Source organism: Anopheles marshallii, chromosome 2 (genome assembly GCF_943734725.1).
Source record: "Anopheles marshallii chromosome 2, idAnoMarsDA_429_01, whole genome shotgun sequence".
In the NCBI taxonomy this organism is placed as follows: Eukaryota; Metazoa; Arthropoda; class Insecta; order Diptera; family Culicidae; genus Anopheles; species Anopheles marshallii.
In genome coordinates this window covers 9,485,510-9,499,399 of record NC_071326.1, presented here as the reverse complement: position 1 = coordinate 9,499,399, position 13,890 = coordinate 9,485,510, and the positions used below count along the sequence as shown (strand labels likewise).

The 13,890-nt window shown below is 44.8% G+C and overlaps 1 protein-coding gene across 1 annotated transcript; it reads left to right on the top strand.

Annotated features, from left to right (window-relative positions):
- Positions 1 to 11,717: 11,717 nt before the first annotated feature.
- On the top strand, positions 11,718 to 12,365 carry LOC128719053 (uncharacterized). The gene is made up of 2 exons (XM_053812674.1): positions 11,718 to 11,768; positions 11,850 to 12,365. Exons 1-2 carry the CDS (start codon positions 11,718 to 11,720, stop codon positions 12,363 to 12,365), a joined length of 567 nt encoding a protein of 188 aa, XP_053668649.1.
- The last annotated feature ends 1,525 nt before the right edge of the window (positions 12,366 to 13,890 follow it).

Sequence of the window (13,890 nt, the reverse complement as noted above, 5' to 3'; positions counted from 1 at the left end):
CGTTGTTGGATAACGAACGTCCAACATGAACATAACAATACAATGCAATGCACACACTTTTACTGCAACACACGCGTAGGGTCTCGTAGTGCTCCCCCGTGCATCTAAAGCGAGCGGAAACGAAGGTCAGAGCGTTAGGTCGATCGGGTGCAGTAGGGCCGTCCGGACGGTTCTCGTTCGTACGACTGCTGGCGCAAGACTGACGCGTCCGAAACTGGACAGTGAGTGCGGCCGCAGCGATGAGACATGCGTTTACTCTGCCCGGGAAAATCAACAACCGATCATTCGACTTCCTCTCTGTCACTCGTACCTCGTACAACCGCGCCTGGGGGACGGTGCCGAGTTATCGGTCATGTTTACTATGCACCGTGCTCGGTGAGTGTTGCGCTCTCGATGCGTTAACGCGGCACTACCAAGAAGCTGTGTGCATCGATCGGTAACGGGATGGAAATCGGCACCAGTCGATCAATCGTGTCTAACGAGGCAAGGTGACAGGTTGCTGGTGCCCTTTTTTAACTGGCGCTGTGTACACCCGGGCACGGTCATGACACGATCCACATCCGGTAGCAGGTTATCACGGACTAGGTAAACCAATGTACGAAATGAACGGCAACATCATCGAGCCGCTCGCAGCAATGAACTCACAGAAATCGAAAGGTACAAAACCTCCGCAATGTGTTGATAATGGCCGACCGATCGAAAGCACAGCTGATATCAAGTACGTCGAAGGATCATCACGTACGCTCGGTTCGGCTAGAAAAATTTTACCAGCGGAAAGTAAATTTCAAGATTCATACAATATTTTGATAAGATACCGACATCCTCTTCGTCAGCCCCCCCCCCCCGGGAGGTTCTGCGCGGGAATGGTTCAAGAAATTATTTTCCTTTTCTTAAGAACACTAAACTTCTTCGAGTTGAATGTCACTTTTCGCTCACTTGGAAGACGGAAATGTTCGGCACGGCTGAGTCCGTCCATTGACAAACCGTTTGTCAAGCTTCCCACTGACCGGTTCTGATTACCATACCCACCGCGATCATCCATATGCAGCTGAGCATCATCGCTTCAGCCGAGCGTTCATGCATCCAACTGTGGAGACCTTGGGTAAACGTAGGAAAATAAAAAAAAAAACATACACACAATCACATTCATAGTTATCGTATGCAAAGGCGAACAAAGCAGGAAACGATACTCCACGCGTGATAAAAGCACCGCCAGATGCGGTATCTGTCGGCGTTGGTTTATCTATATCCATACGTTACGCGCACCGTCAAAACCATTCCCATCCATTTGTAGATCGCAGACGACGGTTTGAAAATGCTTCCGTAAATGCCCTGTGTTTCAATTATTGCTCGATGATATCACACCACTGAAATGCATTGCCCATCGGCGGAAGGTCAATTGTCCAAAATGCAATTAATAAGTGCATCACACACACACGCACACGTATGCTACCGGTGACAATGAGTAACGTGTGGGCACACGTATCTCTCAGTGGGGTTTGTTTGGGCATTGAATAGCTGTTTGTAGTTGATGGCTATCAATTAAACTTAGCCAAAAAAAGGCAACTAAGGATAATGGTTTTCGGCTCATTTGTTGTCATTCTTCAGTTTTTTTTTTGTTACATTAAGAAAATTGATCCTCAAATATGTTATATATTCCTAATATTTCGCAGTGGCAGAAATTGTCCTTCGAAGAAGGTCATAAAGATCGATACTCATCACAGTTTAGAAGCTCACGGGACGAAAGACGCCATCATCCATATCCCGTTAGTTGGGGTTTCATTTTAAATAACTTTTCAGCAACCAATTATGACCCAAAATGGAAGCTGTTAAGTAAACAATGCCTTGGTCGAACCCTCCCCCTAACCCAATAAAGTATGTTTTTCAATGTGTTTTGTTTGTTTTTTTTTTGTTTTGAAACATTTAATTAACTCATCAATGTTTGTTCGCAACATCCAATAACGCACCGAAGTTATGTTTGCTATTGGTTAAACGAAAATTACTGAACCTTTCTTATGGAAGCCCTACACGCTTTCTGTTCCTATAAGCACGGGTAACAAAAAGAGAGAAAAAAAAGATTCAAACAAATTCATTTTACGCTTTCACTGCATAGCGTGTTGAATGGTTAAAATGCTTGTTTATCGTGACATAAGACCATGATAAGCCGCATTGGCGCATAGCACGGTAGCGACAACTGTTAGTTACTATTACAGTTTGTTATACAAAGCAGTACAAGAAGCAGCAATATGGCTTTTGATTAAATTAGGTGTTTACAATTAGAAATTAAACTGATTTTACTCATATGACACCATCGCTTTTGCCACGAACTCCATGATTCATCGATGTTAGATGCATCACTTCCAGTATAAAGTAAGTGTTGCTAATGTAATCAAACCCTACTGAAGGTAACGCGAGAATTATTTCGACGTGACTATAATCACGAAGTGTCTCCAAGTCATATTGATCTAAGTGCTCAATCTCCATCCTCATCAGTTAAAGTGCACTGAGAAGAGTAATTCACACACATCTATTGGTTTCTTTGTTGCTCACCGATGCATCTCAGCCGCACGTCACGCTGCCGATAGCGATCGTGAAACCGCATTATGACGCACACGCAGGTGCTAACATACATCGGTTTTACGCCTAAATGTAGGCAATCGTATAACATGCAGTCAGGTGTGTCCCAAGGTATTTTTACAGTGACTGTAACGCCGTATAACACCTGCAGTACCACGTGTTCGAAGGTGATTTCTCGTTGCATCCTCGGACGAGGTGGGTGGTGTCCTATTCCAAATAATAAACGTGCCCGTGTTGCGATTCTTTCACCACGCTTTCTCATTACTAATCCATTTTGTGCAGGATGGCGAGGCGAAACAGCATAACACGTGCCGCCCATGAGCGGGTCGCGTGAGCTCCCGATTGGTGATTGGGAAGCACGGTGTGACGGTGATAGAGGACTTGAGCGCATTTTTTTTTCCTAACATCAACAGCTACCGATCCTTAACCTACCGGAATTTCAACCAGCTACAGCCCTGGCTCGTGCTTCATTATCGTGCCAACGCACGGTTCCAGACGGCGCTGGGGAATGAAGCAATAGCCTGAACACCTGATACGTTAGCTTCTATCGCCAACAACCGGTCGATTAGCCCGCTCCGGCGGCACGACGTGTTACATTCCGTGGCCATTTTTACTTTCCGGCAACGCGCACCAAAGTAAAGGGGGGAAGCAAATCATGCAGCCGGCGACATTCCGCGATAGGAATGAAAAGCTTCCATCAACCACACCTCCGAAATGCCTTTTTTTTCATTACTTTCCTGTTTATGGCGCTTTCGTGTGGCTTTAAACGACGCTTCGAAGAAGTTTGATACAACCTGGATTAAGTATTACCATTGTTTGAAGAAACCTTTAGATGAACTTACTCAAATAACTAACGTTAAAAATGGTTCGTCTATAACATATTTAGTTATAAATTTCGTCGTTCCGTAATTTTATTATTACCTGCAAAGAAAAGAAAAAAAAATAGACATTAGAATCGTATTAGAATCAATGCGCTAAATGATGTAGCATACTGAGTAATAAAATACACTGTTACACCTTTCTTGTTCTGGTCCATGGAGTCGATTTGTCCACGCCAGTGTGTTTTGTACGAGCAACGACACATACCCACGGAAACCACCCAAGACTATCACCGCGCGAATGGTTTCGTATCACGCTCGTACGATTACGAACGAAAGTGTGATGTTAAAAAAGGCGTGAAATTAGTCCATTGAAGCTAATTTCTGTTTCAACACATCCAGTGCAAGTAATTAAAGGCACAGAAGTGGAATGATAAACGATTACAAAGCGAATCGAACCCATTGCTAGTTGGATGGAGATGGAGCGATAGGAGAGGAAGGAGATTAATTACAAACAGAGTTATCGGGTTTGTAAATGCAATACAGTCGAGTTTTTCGAATAACGAACGGATGTAAGTGTAACAAAAATATCCCTTGCAACGAGCAATATCTCGCAAAACGGGTATTTAGGTTTCTGGAACTCTAGTTGCGTTTTATTGGGATAGTCGAAATATGGAAAAAAAACATTGACTTGCCTGGGAATGTTCAGAAGCTGCTCAGACCAATGCCACCAGAAAACCAGCAGTTAATTAATTTGTGACGTTGGTTGATTGTTTTAGGATTGGGAAAACTATAACATTTAAGAACCTCTGACGAATACGAGGAAGATGTTCGAATCGAGCCAGTTCCAAGAATGGCCGGAATCATACTCTAAGCTAGTTTTTTTGTATGCGTTTTGACGTTTCCAGGCTTATACGCTTACAGCTCGTCATACAAATGGCAAGTCAAGTTAAGCCTAGGATAGAAGGATTAGATTGGTTTCCCAATTAACGTAGCTAACCCAAGCACGACAAATGTCAAAACAAAGAATTTTGCCAGCTGGTCTGAGCCAGGTTAGGCCATGTGTCCCGTGTGCGAAAAATGTAAACCATTTTTTTTAACGAAAACAACTGAAAATGGATTATTTTATTTGCTCATGATTTTATGAAGAACAAATAAAACCAAAAAGATTATTGATAAGACTTAGTAAAGTATACGACTTGTGCAAACATTTGTCAATCAATATGTCGCTAATTACCATCACTCGAAATTTGCTCAAGAAAGCAAAACAACTACTTGTCAATAAACCCTTCTCCCTTAAGCCGTTACACAACACGTTGCCGTAATGCTGCTGGTAACACTCAAAGGGACAAAGAAGTGATTGAACCTAAAGCTTAGTTGATCTCTTCCACATTCTCGGTGTTGCTTAAAACCCGCCCACACACGCGTAATAACGCTAACGGACATGTGTCAATAATAGTTGTCACCACCGGTAAGACCGGGGTAAGCGTTAGATCATTTGGATGGTTGGCCATTCTTTGTCTGCCGTGTTCTGTTTGTTTCCCTCACGGCGTGTCATCATATTTGTTGGGTTATGCTTGTTTAATTTCTTGATTTTTTTTATTCTCTCCCTTTTCCTTCGCCTCGCAACAGCAGCAATCCCCGCAATCTTTGCGAAATGATGATTGTGTGCATTGCAATAGCAGCTGTTTGTTGGGGACCGTAGCGAAGGGCTTCAAGGGTTCAAGTGGAGCAATTGAACGAATGGTTCGGATCGTCCACGGCAACACCACACAAACAACAGCCGGGAAGCCAACTTACCGACCCGGTTGGAAGATGTCAATGCAATTAACCGGTGCTGAAATGAGCCATTGCTGCTGCTACTTGCGTGTCACAACTGGTTGCACATGCACTTATGTGCGCGCGTGAACACTTACACACACACTAACACACAGACACAAAAAGAACTTGAAATGCATCACAGAACGGAAATAAGCTTCTTTGTTCGCACAGCCTCACAGTGTGAGTGGTTACTTCATTGGCTTACTGGAAACTAATGCTCCACAACAAATTTCCACGCAATTGATTGAAAGGGTGCACAAGCTGCGCAAAAATTAGAATTTGTTCCATGTTGTTCATCTTTCGCTAGTAGAACGCATTATATTAAATACACTGACTCATCCATCTTGAGTGTATTGCGTCTTCCAGTGCAGTGACGTTTACAGACCAAACCGCATACAAACCGACGACGGAGGGCTGTTGTTATGCTTCGCTCGCGACGGAAGAATGCATTGAACTCCGCACGTAGGATGGCACCCTTTCAAGGACAGACGCAAATGTCATTCCCACCGGTAAAGCGAACTGGGCAAGACCTGTTTTAATTCTTTACGGTAAGGACCAGAACAAGTACTGGCATGCAGCATGAATCATGGAAGGTGTGTACATAGCAAGCACACATTATGTGATCATGCTGCTATGGATTATGTTTTGCGTGAAAAAAAAAACTTGTTAAATCAGTTGAATTTTCTACATCAGAGCATTATGTTTAATGTTAAAATCCATTTCAGCTCAACTCAGCTGCTCACGGGCACTTTAAAAGGTAACCAGATTTCTGCCCTTGAACTTGAAGCTGTCTGCGCAATAGTAAGACCAATCCGTTCCCTCGCCCGGTCCGATATTAACAGAACTCATGCACCTCAATGTCACCATCAACAGCGCTAGCTGCAAGCCAGTTTTGGCCAAAACCGCAAACCCGTTACTGGTGTATTTTTGCCGGTTACCAAAAACGGCTCGTTTCTTGTGCTGCACGTGTTTCTGAGCTCTCCTTCCTCTGTCTCTATCTCTGTTCGTGTGCTGGGTGTAACGGATCAACCGGATGGGACTTACATTTGTTTGCAAACAACAGTTGATATCCGATCAAGCAATGTTACAAATAGATAAAGAGATGCGGTCACATCAGTGGACAGCGTATGGCTACGTATGTAGATCAGTTGAGCCGGCCCGTTATCCTTAGTCGGGACGAAAACACGATAAACATATAATAAAACCAACCGCATCCACCTGGCTTACTTAAGCTAAATGAGAACGAACAATATGGACGCATTGTGGCCAACAAAGACACACGAAAACAACTAACCATCTACAGATAGTTCACCAAATACTTTAATGCATATGCTTTGCGCACATGCAAGCAGAAAGAATCAAATCAATCATGGGCGATGGATAAAGCAAGTGTCGTACTTAATCAACTAGCAGAACAAACCGATCCAACGAAGCTCAAAATAGCATCCAATGACCGTGTCATTCATGGGGATTTCCTTCAACAGCCAATGCTGTGGTTGCTCGGAAATGGCCCGCGTCCTCCCGGGTGCTGATCAAACGTACATTAACAAAGAAAGCGGAAGAGAAGGTGCAAAAGTTGGACGTTCGATTTGCGTCTTACATTATATACGCTCCAACTGGCTGAAGGAATGATTGTGCAATAGTGCCCCGTGTTCTAGATACAATGAAATTCGGTGATCAAGATCGATGGTGTTTTGAGGTTGTTTTGAGTAGACCTGCACCTGTGATATGCACCTGTAGCAGTATCAGCACCACGGATTGTGTCAATTCAAACGTACCAATATTGGGAACACTCCACACTGACACTGGGAGTGTTGGGTAAGCATTCGGATCAATGCAATTTTGCAAAGCATCAATCGATAGAATTTGCCATCGAGCTTGCAGTCGGAAGAGTACGAGGAACTGAGCAGAAGTAAGCGGGAGTGCAAAAATTCCAGTTCACTCACCAAGGCGCATCATTGTTGGCAAACATCCCAATCATCGGATGGGAACTGGATCAGACCAAACCAGAGGATAAACAACCGACCACTCCCCACTGCAATGCCTTTAAAGTTATTGAACCGTACTTTATCATGCTAAATATCTGCAAATAATCGATAGCTACGATGTGTTGAAAGCTTCGATGGAACGACTCCTCAGCAATTTCATGAAAGTATCCCAGTGTCGGTCATGCTTATCACACGCGGGTGTGTGTAAGTAATCAGTCCTAGTCATGCACAAAGATAAGATTTCTTCTTATCATGTTGAAAGGAGAAGAACAAAAAACAACTGAACTGAAATGTTTGCACAAAGCGACTCCAGAAGGGCCTTGACTGACCGGCAAAACGCGGTACCACCACACACGCTTCTTCGATTTTCTGTTGACATTGCTACGGTCAGAATGCATCTAACATGCACTACCTCCGATGTTGTTTCTGAGGCTATCAACATACAGCTGCTACCCATCCCTACTATCAGCATCAGGAACCACACCGATCGAGCGCTGGCTGTGCGTTCCGTGTCGTGATGAGACACGTTCGCCTATCGAACCCACAAACAAAGTTCGTCGTCCCATCGATGGGTCTTGGACTTGTCCCAAGCCACACAAACAGCGGCACAAACACTGATTAAAACGATACACTCATCCGCACCGAACGGGGCATAACCCCGCCGGTAATGAGTAATGATGCGGAGATGATGCTGGAACGGAACAATATTACATCAGCTGATGTATTGACAAGCCGAACCCGCCGAACGCATCGTACATTCTTTGTCGTCTTGGATGGCCATCAGCGATCTAGAACACAAACGTCACGACGGTGACTTAAGTAGGACGCCGTGACACCGAAGCAAAACGCAACGAAACTCAGAACGCGGGACTAGGTCAATGTTTGCCGTTGGTCAGGTTTCGGAATCGGTGCCGGGAAAATGATGAAGACACACACATACACACACACACAAAGCCCGTGGGCCATTAAAATGGTCACTTGTTTTCCGTCGCGTGATAACCTTGAACGGTTTTGCCAATCCACCACAATACGATGCGATTTTGTGGACACAGTGGCTAATTTGTGGAAATAATTTTCATGACCTTGGGTTCATGTCCAAACCGTCCAAGCAAATAGCATGGCCTTCAGGTGAAAAGTTACGCTTTTCCACCAGAACACTATAACCATCTCCGGTAAATTAATATTACAAGTAGGTCAAGGTGCGTGTTATCAGCACGAAAATCCCCGATTATACCCCCTTATCCGTCTTGTTTGCCTTTCATTTCCTCTGGCTGATAATAGAGCGGAGACATGCAAATGTACCAAACGCCACCCGGGAGGGGTTCGTAAACAAAGTACGGAACGGTATGACTTTGGTTAGAAGAACGAGTTACTGCCAGACTACCGAAATGGCCACGTGTTTTTCTCATTTCCATAATTTAGCCCGATTTTTCTACCACTTTCGAGCGAATGCTTACCTCTCGCTTACATCTCTCGTTGCGTAGTCCAAAAGGATAAATTTTAGGTTAATCAGATGTTAATGCCTGAGTATGGACCCGTCTAATTCAGGGTCAGTGGCGTGGAAGTCTTTTCCAGTACAACTCCTGCCCGTTCGTTGCTTTAGACCGTCGTACTTCTAGTAGCGAAAGAAATTATGTTACCTTCTCTATTTAATGAGCTTCGTACAAGTAAATCACCTGCGAAATGTGAACGGCTGAGCTGGACACACGCTCCTGGATCGATGGTGTGCTTTACTTACGGAAAGAATTAGCATAAATTCTACCCATAAGAAAGCAGCTCATATTTAAAGTACTGCTTACAATGTGCATATATATTCAAGAAAAATACTATGAGGGATGGTTGATGTAAAATGTGCTCCCAAAGAGGTGCACAATGTAGCATTGTTCTAAGTAATCACCTGATGTAAATTATTCCGAATATGTCTATGGCATAATGCCCGTGATTTCTACCACTTTGCGCCCAGCCCTATACCCTTGGCACAGTTTTATCAACGATCTATTATTTGACAACGTTTAAAATATAGAACAAATAGATATATAGAAACATAGAATGCCTGTTCAGCTGTATTCCAAGTTGGATAAATTTCCGGAAATAAAGTAAACCGTGAAGAGCTTGCCAAAATGTTGGCTCCAAAAACGCGCAAAAACAAAAACATTCTCAGTAACCCAATAGGATCTTAAAAACGATTTATAATTTTTAAAAATGTATTTCGCACACCACGCGGCTCACGATCTATAATCTATCAGCACAGTCATTGTTGGCTTAGTGCCATATTACACGCTCACAGACAACCCGTAAACCTGCGTTACGTTCGGGAATGCTAATTTACGCTACTCGTCTAGGCTTATGCATCCGTGGCAAGATATGCGAGCAAGACGTACTTTACTCCCTTGACCATAAATTAGGTAGGAGGATTGGTAAGGGCAGGGAACGGGGGAGGCAATATGGAAATACGCTCGAATGACACCGGCGCACAATAACAACGCCAGTCAATGCGCCAAACAGCAAGATCATCCGATTGAGCTAGCGCTGGAACCGGGAAGTCGTGCTTGTGCCCAATATGGAAACACAATCAAGCAGATTATAAACGCCAGTGTGTGGTGGTCTAACAGCTCTGGGTGAAGTAAAGGGGGGCGAAGAAGGGCGGTTATGGGGTCTGATTGGATTGAGAGTCGCTAGGGGACCAGCAACAGCGCACTACACGAACATGATCGGATCGAGTAGAAGGGTGCATTCGTACCTTGGGGGTATGATTTACGTGAATCGGCCTGACACAGGGCAAGCGAAAGAACGGTTCTTGCTTCTTTGTGACAAAAACTGTAAGCGGTGTAAGCACCGCAAACAAAGACTCTCGGCATGCGAGATCGTTTACGGAAATGATCCAAATACAACGTGAGCTATCTTCAAGTGCATGTAAAGACATTAGTTCAACGTAGCGTAGCTAAACTAGACGATTCTTGATGATCTCAACGACCCGTAAACCACTTGAGGTAATTCCTTGAAGCTTTAGTGATGTATAATCACTGTTTACTTTCCTTCCTTCTTGGAGAGTTTCTTTCTTGAATGTGTTCCAAGTTCACAACAGACGATGTCAAAGTGATGGCCTTTATTGAATAATCTTTCGTACGATTAGGGCCAAACAGCGTCACACCTCAACCGGAACGAATCACCGACACCGGTCGACAAAAAATTGCGCCCAGACCTGACCGACTGCTGTGTGTAACCGATTGCAATCCAAGATCAAGCGCGATCGTGGAACGGTTCCATAACCCGACTCCGTAAGTGGCCAACGATATGGTGCTGCTGCCGGGGGAGGTGAAAAGAGCGCTCAGATTTAACGTTGCATCAATTGCATCGATGGTTCCCTGCCGTTGGCCACCACCAACCCAACCCACAGTGGAACAGCAGCAGCAGCAGCAGTTGTAACTTTTCGCTATTACCGCACTGGCTCGTAAATGGCCGCGTAACTAACAGTCGTACGCTTTCTCCCGCAGTGTGACTGTGCAAAAACACATCGACAACAACGCAAAAAAAAACGATTCGATTTCATCCGAAAGGGTAAAGAAGCAAAACGGGAAGGGAGTAATTGCAAAACGGGCGTTTGCTCCGATTCCGAGTGCATGTCCAAGGGTAGGAGGCCAGCCTAACTGTCTGTGTGGTGCTGCAGACTGCAGAAACTACGTAACGTGAATCGGTCACAGCTACATCGAAGGCTTCTAAAACGGGCGGCGAACATTAGGGAAAATGGCTCACTGTACCGATCTCCCCTCCTTACCCCACCCCCCGGTTTCCTCCTCCTACTTCTGCTTGGGGCGCTCCAGTGCCCTGTTAACCATGGCATACTGGGGATGTCTCGATGAAAATGTCGACATCGTGGGAGGTTTATGTTGTGTGACGGCGTGGGGGTGGGCTTGTTGTTTCCACCTTCACTGCGTCACACACACACACACACGAACACAATTCACACCATGCTAAAGTAGCGGCATTTAGTTGCAGCAAACATGATCACACGATCGAATTATGTCATCCGCGTGGAGACGCTGGGGAATAACTTGAATTGGCGTTTTGCAATGCAAAATCGCAAATGTACGTCTAATCTTCGTGAACAGGTGCACCGTCGTACTAGCGAGCTATATCTGGAATGGTATGACGGCATTTTAAATTTCAAATGTCCAATGACAGTAAAGCCCCCAATGATGAGCCCCTCAGTATTGTGATGCATTTTCCATGACGGTATTTTTATTTATTTAAAAGGTCCTTCACGAACCCCGGCGAGCTGTTCGTGGCCAGTTGTAACCGCCGAACCAAACTGATCATACAACTTCAAGTCGATTGCATTTACAATTCCACCATGAAAATGTGTTTATCTACATCTCATTTCTGCTCCTATGGCGTTTGATAACACAAACGATCTGACGTCTTTCGATTTTCCCGCGGTCCGGACGAATCCGGATTTGGCTGCGCTATAAAACTAGCGCTAATTGGTGTCCATTTCATTCATTCCGTCACTGCCATGCTCCAGATGAGGATCGTCATTGTTCCATTGCTTTCCGCAGCGGTTCTGGTAAGTTCTTCTGGCGAACGGCTTTGTCTCTGTGGGAAATGTATCTCTAATCTTTATTCTCTTCCGCTAACGAATCCCAAGACCCAACCGTTGCTAGCAGCACCAATATTCTGGTTTCTTCCCTGGAGCTTTCCAAACACTTTCACCTCCACCACCACCTCATCCTCCACGGCATCCACCGCCAATGGTGCGTCCAACTCCTCCAACGTGTCGGTGGCAATCGGAAACCGCGTCAACACATCGACCGGTCTGGATGACTACGGCACGAACATATCGAACGTTCAGATAAACGTCAACCGTATGCGGCGAGCCATCACCGAAGATGATTTAGCTAAGCTTGGGCGTCGATTCGCCCGCCAATCGACAAACGAAACGATTATTTCAATCGGCGAACATACGATTCGACTACCGGCCAATATCTCCAATCTCACCGTCAACACGTACCTCATCAACGGGATCCCGGATGATGCTATGCTCCTGCCAGACCCCGGTATGCCCATAAATACCAACGAAACGTCAACACCTTTGGTTACGGCGATTAACATTTTTAAGAATTTTTTATCATCCTTTTTCGGAAAACAAGTCCCTCAAGGATAATGTAGAGGAAAAAACCCTCAAAAACTTTAAGCTTAAGAGTTTGATCTCTAAGTTGCGAATGTAGGTAGGATTACACTACTGATGTTATTCGCAAAATACATTCTAATGCTGGCAAAGCAAACTAATGCGGTAACACACAACGGTGTGTGTTTTAACTTTAGTTCTGATCTATTTCCAATTGCACCGCATGTTGTGCACGGTACACGGGCAGTTGCAGTTGAAGCCACAAGTAAAGTAGAAGAACTTACAAAGCCGGTCACCGCCAGAAAACACGGGTGCAAGAGTGTGTTCAAAACAAAAACATCGACCCAGGAGTAAGTGAAACGTGTTGACGTACAAAGCCCGCATCGTTTGCGCGGGTAGAAGGAAAAGCATCCGCAGAGTCCGCAGAGATCTGTTCACGCTGATGCGCTGCTATATTTAGGTGACACATCTACTGGGTCAAGAAGAAGGAAGCGAATGTGCGATCGTGTACAACGCTATAACGATCGCTAGTGGTTCTCCGTCAGGGAGGAGAAAGAAAAGTGAGTCCGTGCTAGTCCGGCTGATGCAACCGAACGAAACCGAAACTGTCTCGCGTAAACGTGTTTGGTAGCTTAAAATGTAAAATAATAAACAAAACAGTACATATTTTAGCAGTTAGCTTTAGTAGAACTAACCAACAAAGCATATATATATTTAGAATACGCACTAGAATGACTGGCAAGGTACGCCTGGGAGATGTCGTGCAGATGGAATTGATCATTCCATATTTGGTAATAGTCAGCAAGAGACGGTGGTGTGCTTGGTGCGCGTCTTACAGCTAACCAAGCGGAAACCCCGGCTGACAACCATCAATCACTCGCGCATACATCCCGCGGATGATGACCTCTGCCGAGCCAAATCAATGAACAAAACAACACCAGCGAACGAAACTCCAGGCAGCAAGGCATTAACCACACACTTGAGTTAAGTGATGCCAATTAAATTCATTCCCGTTTTGCCATGTGACGACTAGACACACGGCCCGCTTCCCGCGACTAGTTGCAAGCAACGACTAGCCCACAGAACTTATCCACAACACAACGTACCGCCTCTCCGCTAGCTGGCGCTTGGTAGACACACACACACACACACATATCTTTTCTGCCTTGGCTGCGGTTTGGGATGATAATTTGCCTTCAATTGCGTACAGTCACGGAAGCGACGTGTTGGCTTCGGACGTTGATCACGATTCAACGCCAACAGCGCAACCACATCAATCGATGGAACGAACTGCAAGGGGGCAAATCGACGACAAATCAATTATGTCATTGACGACTGGTCGTGATAACACAGTTTTACCCACTGATCGTAATTTGCGATCCTTGTTTTCGAATGGCAGACAAAGAGTTCTGATTGATAAGGTTTTGCATGTAACCAGTGATGCAGCTGTAGCCCAATAGTATCTGTAAGCTAGTAAACATCGTTTTTAGGTAAGAATATTATAGCAACTTCAGAATAGAAGTATTAAATAGAAGATAAGAACCGATACTTTTTTTTATTT

What these genes read in the sequence shown, in the direction of transcription:
- LOC128719053 (XM_053812674.1), top strand. Translation starts at nt 11,718, where the DNA reads ATGCTCCAGATGAGGATCGTCATTGTTCCATTGCTTTCCGCAGCGGTT. An exon ending in TGCTTTCCGCAGCGGTTCTG is followed by an intron (nt 11,769 to 11,849) that starts GTAAGTTCTTCT and finishes ACGAATCCCAAG; the next exon opens with ACCCAACCGTTGCTAGCAGC.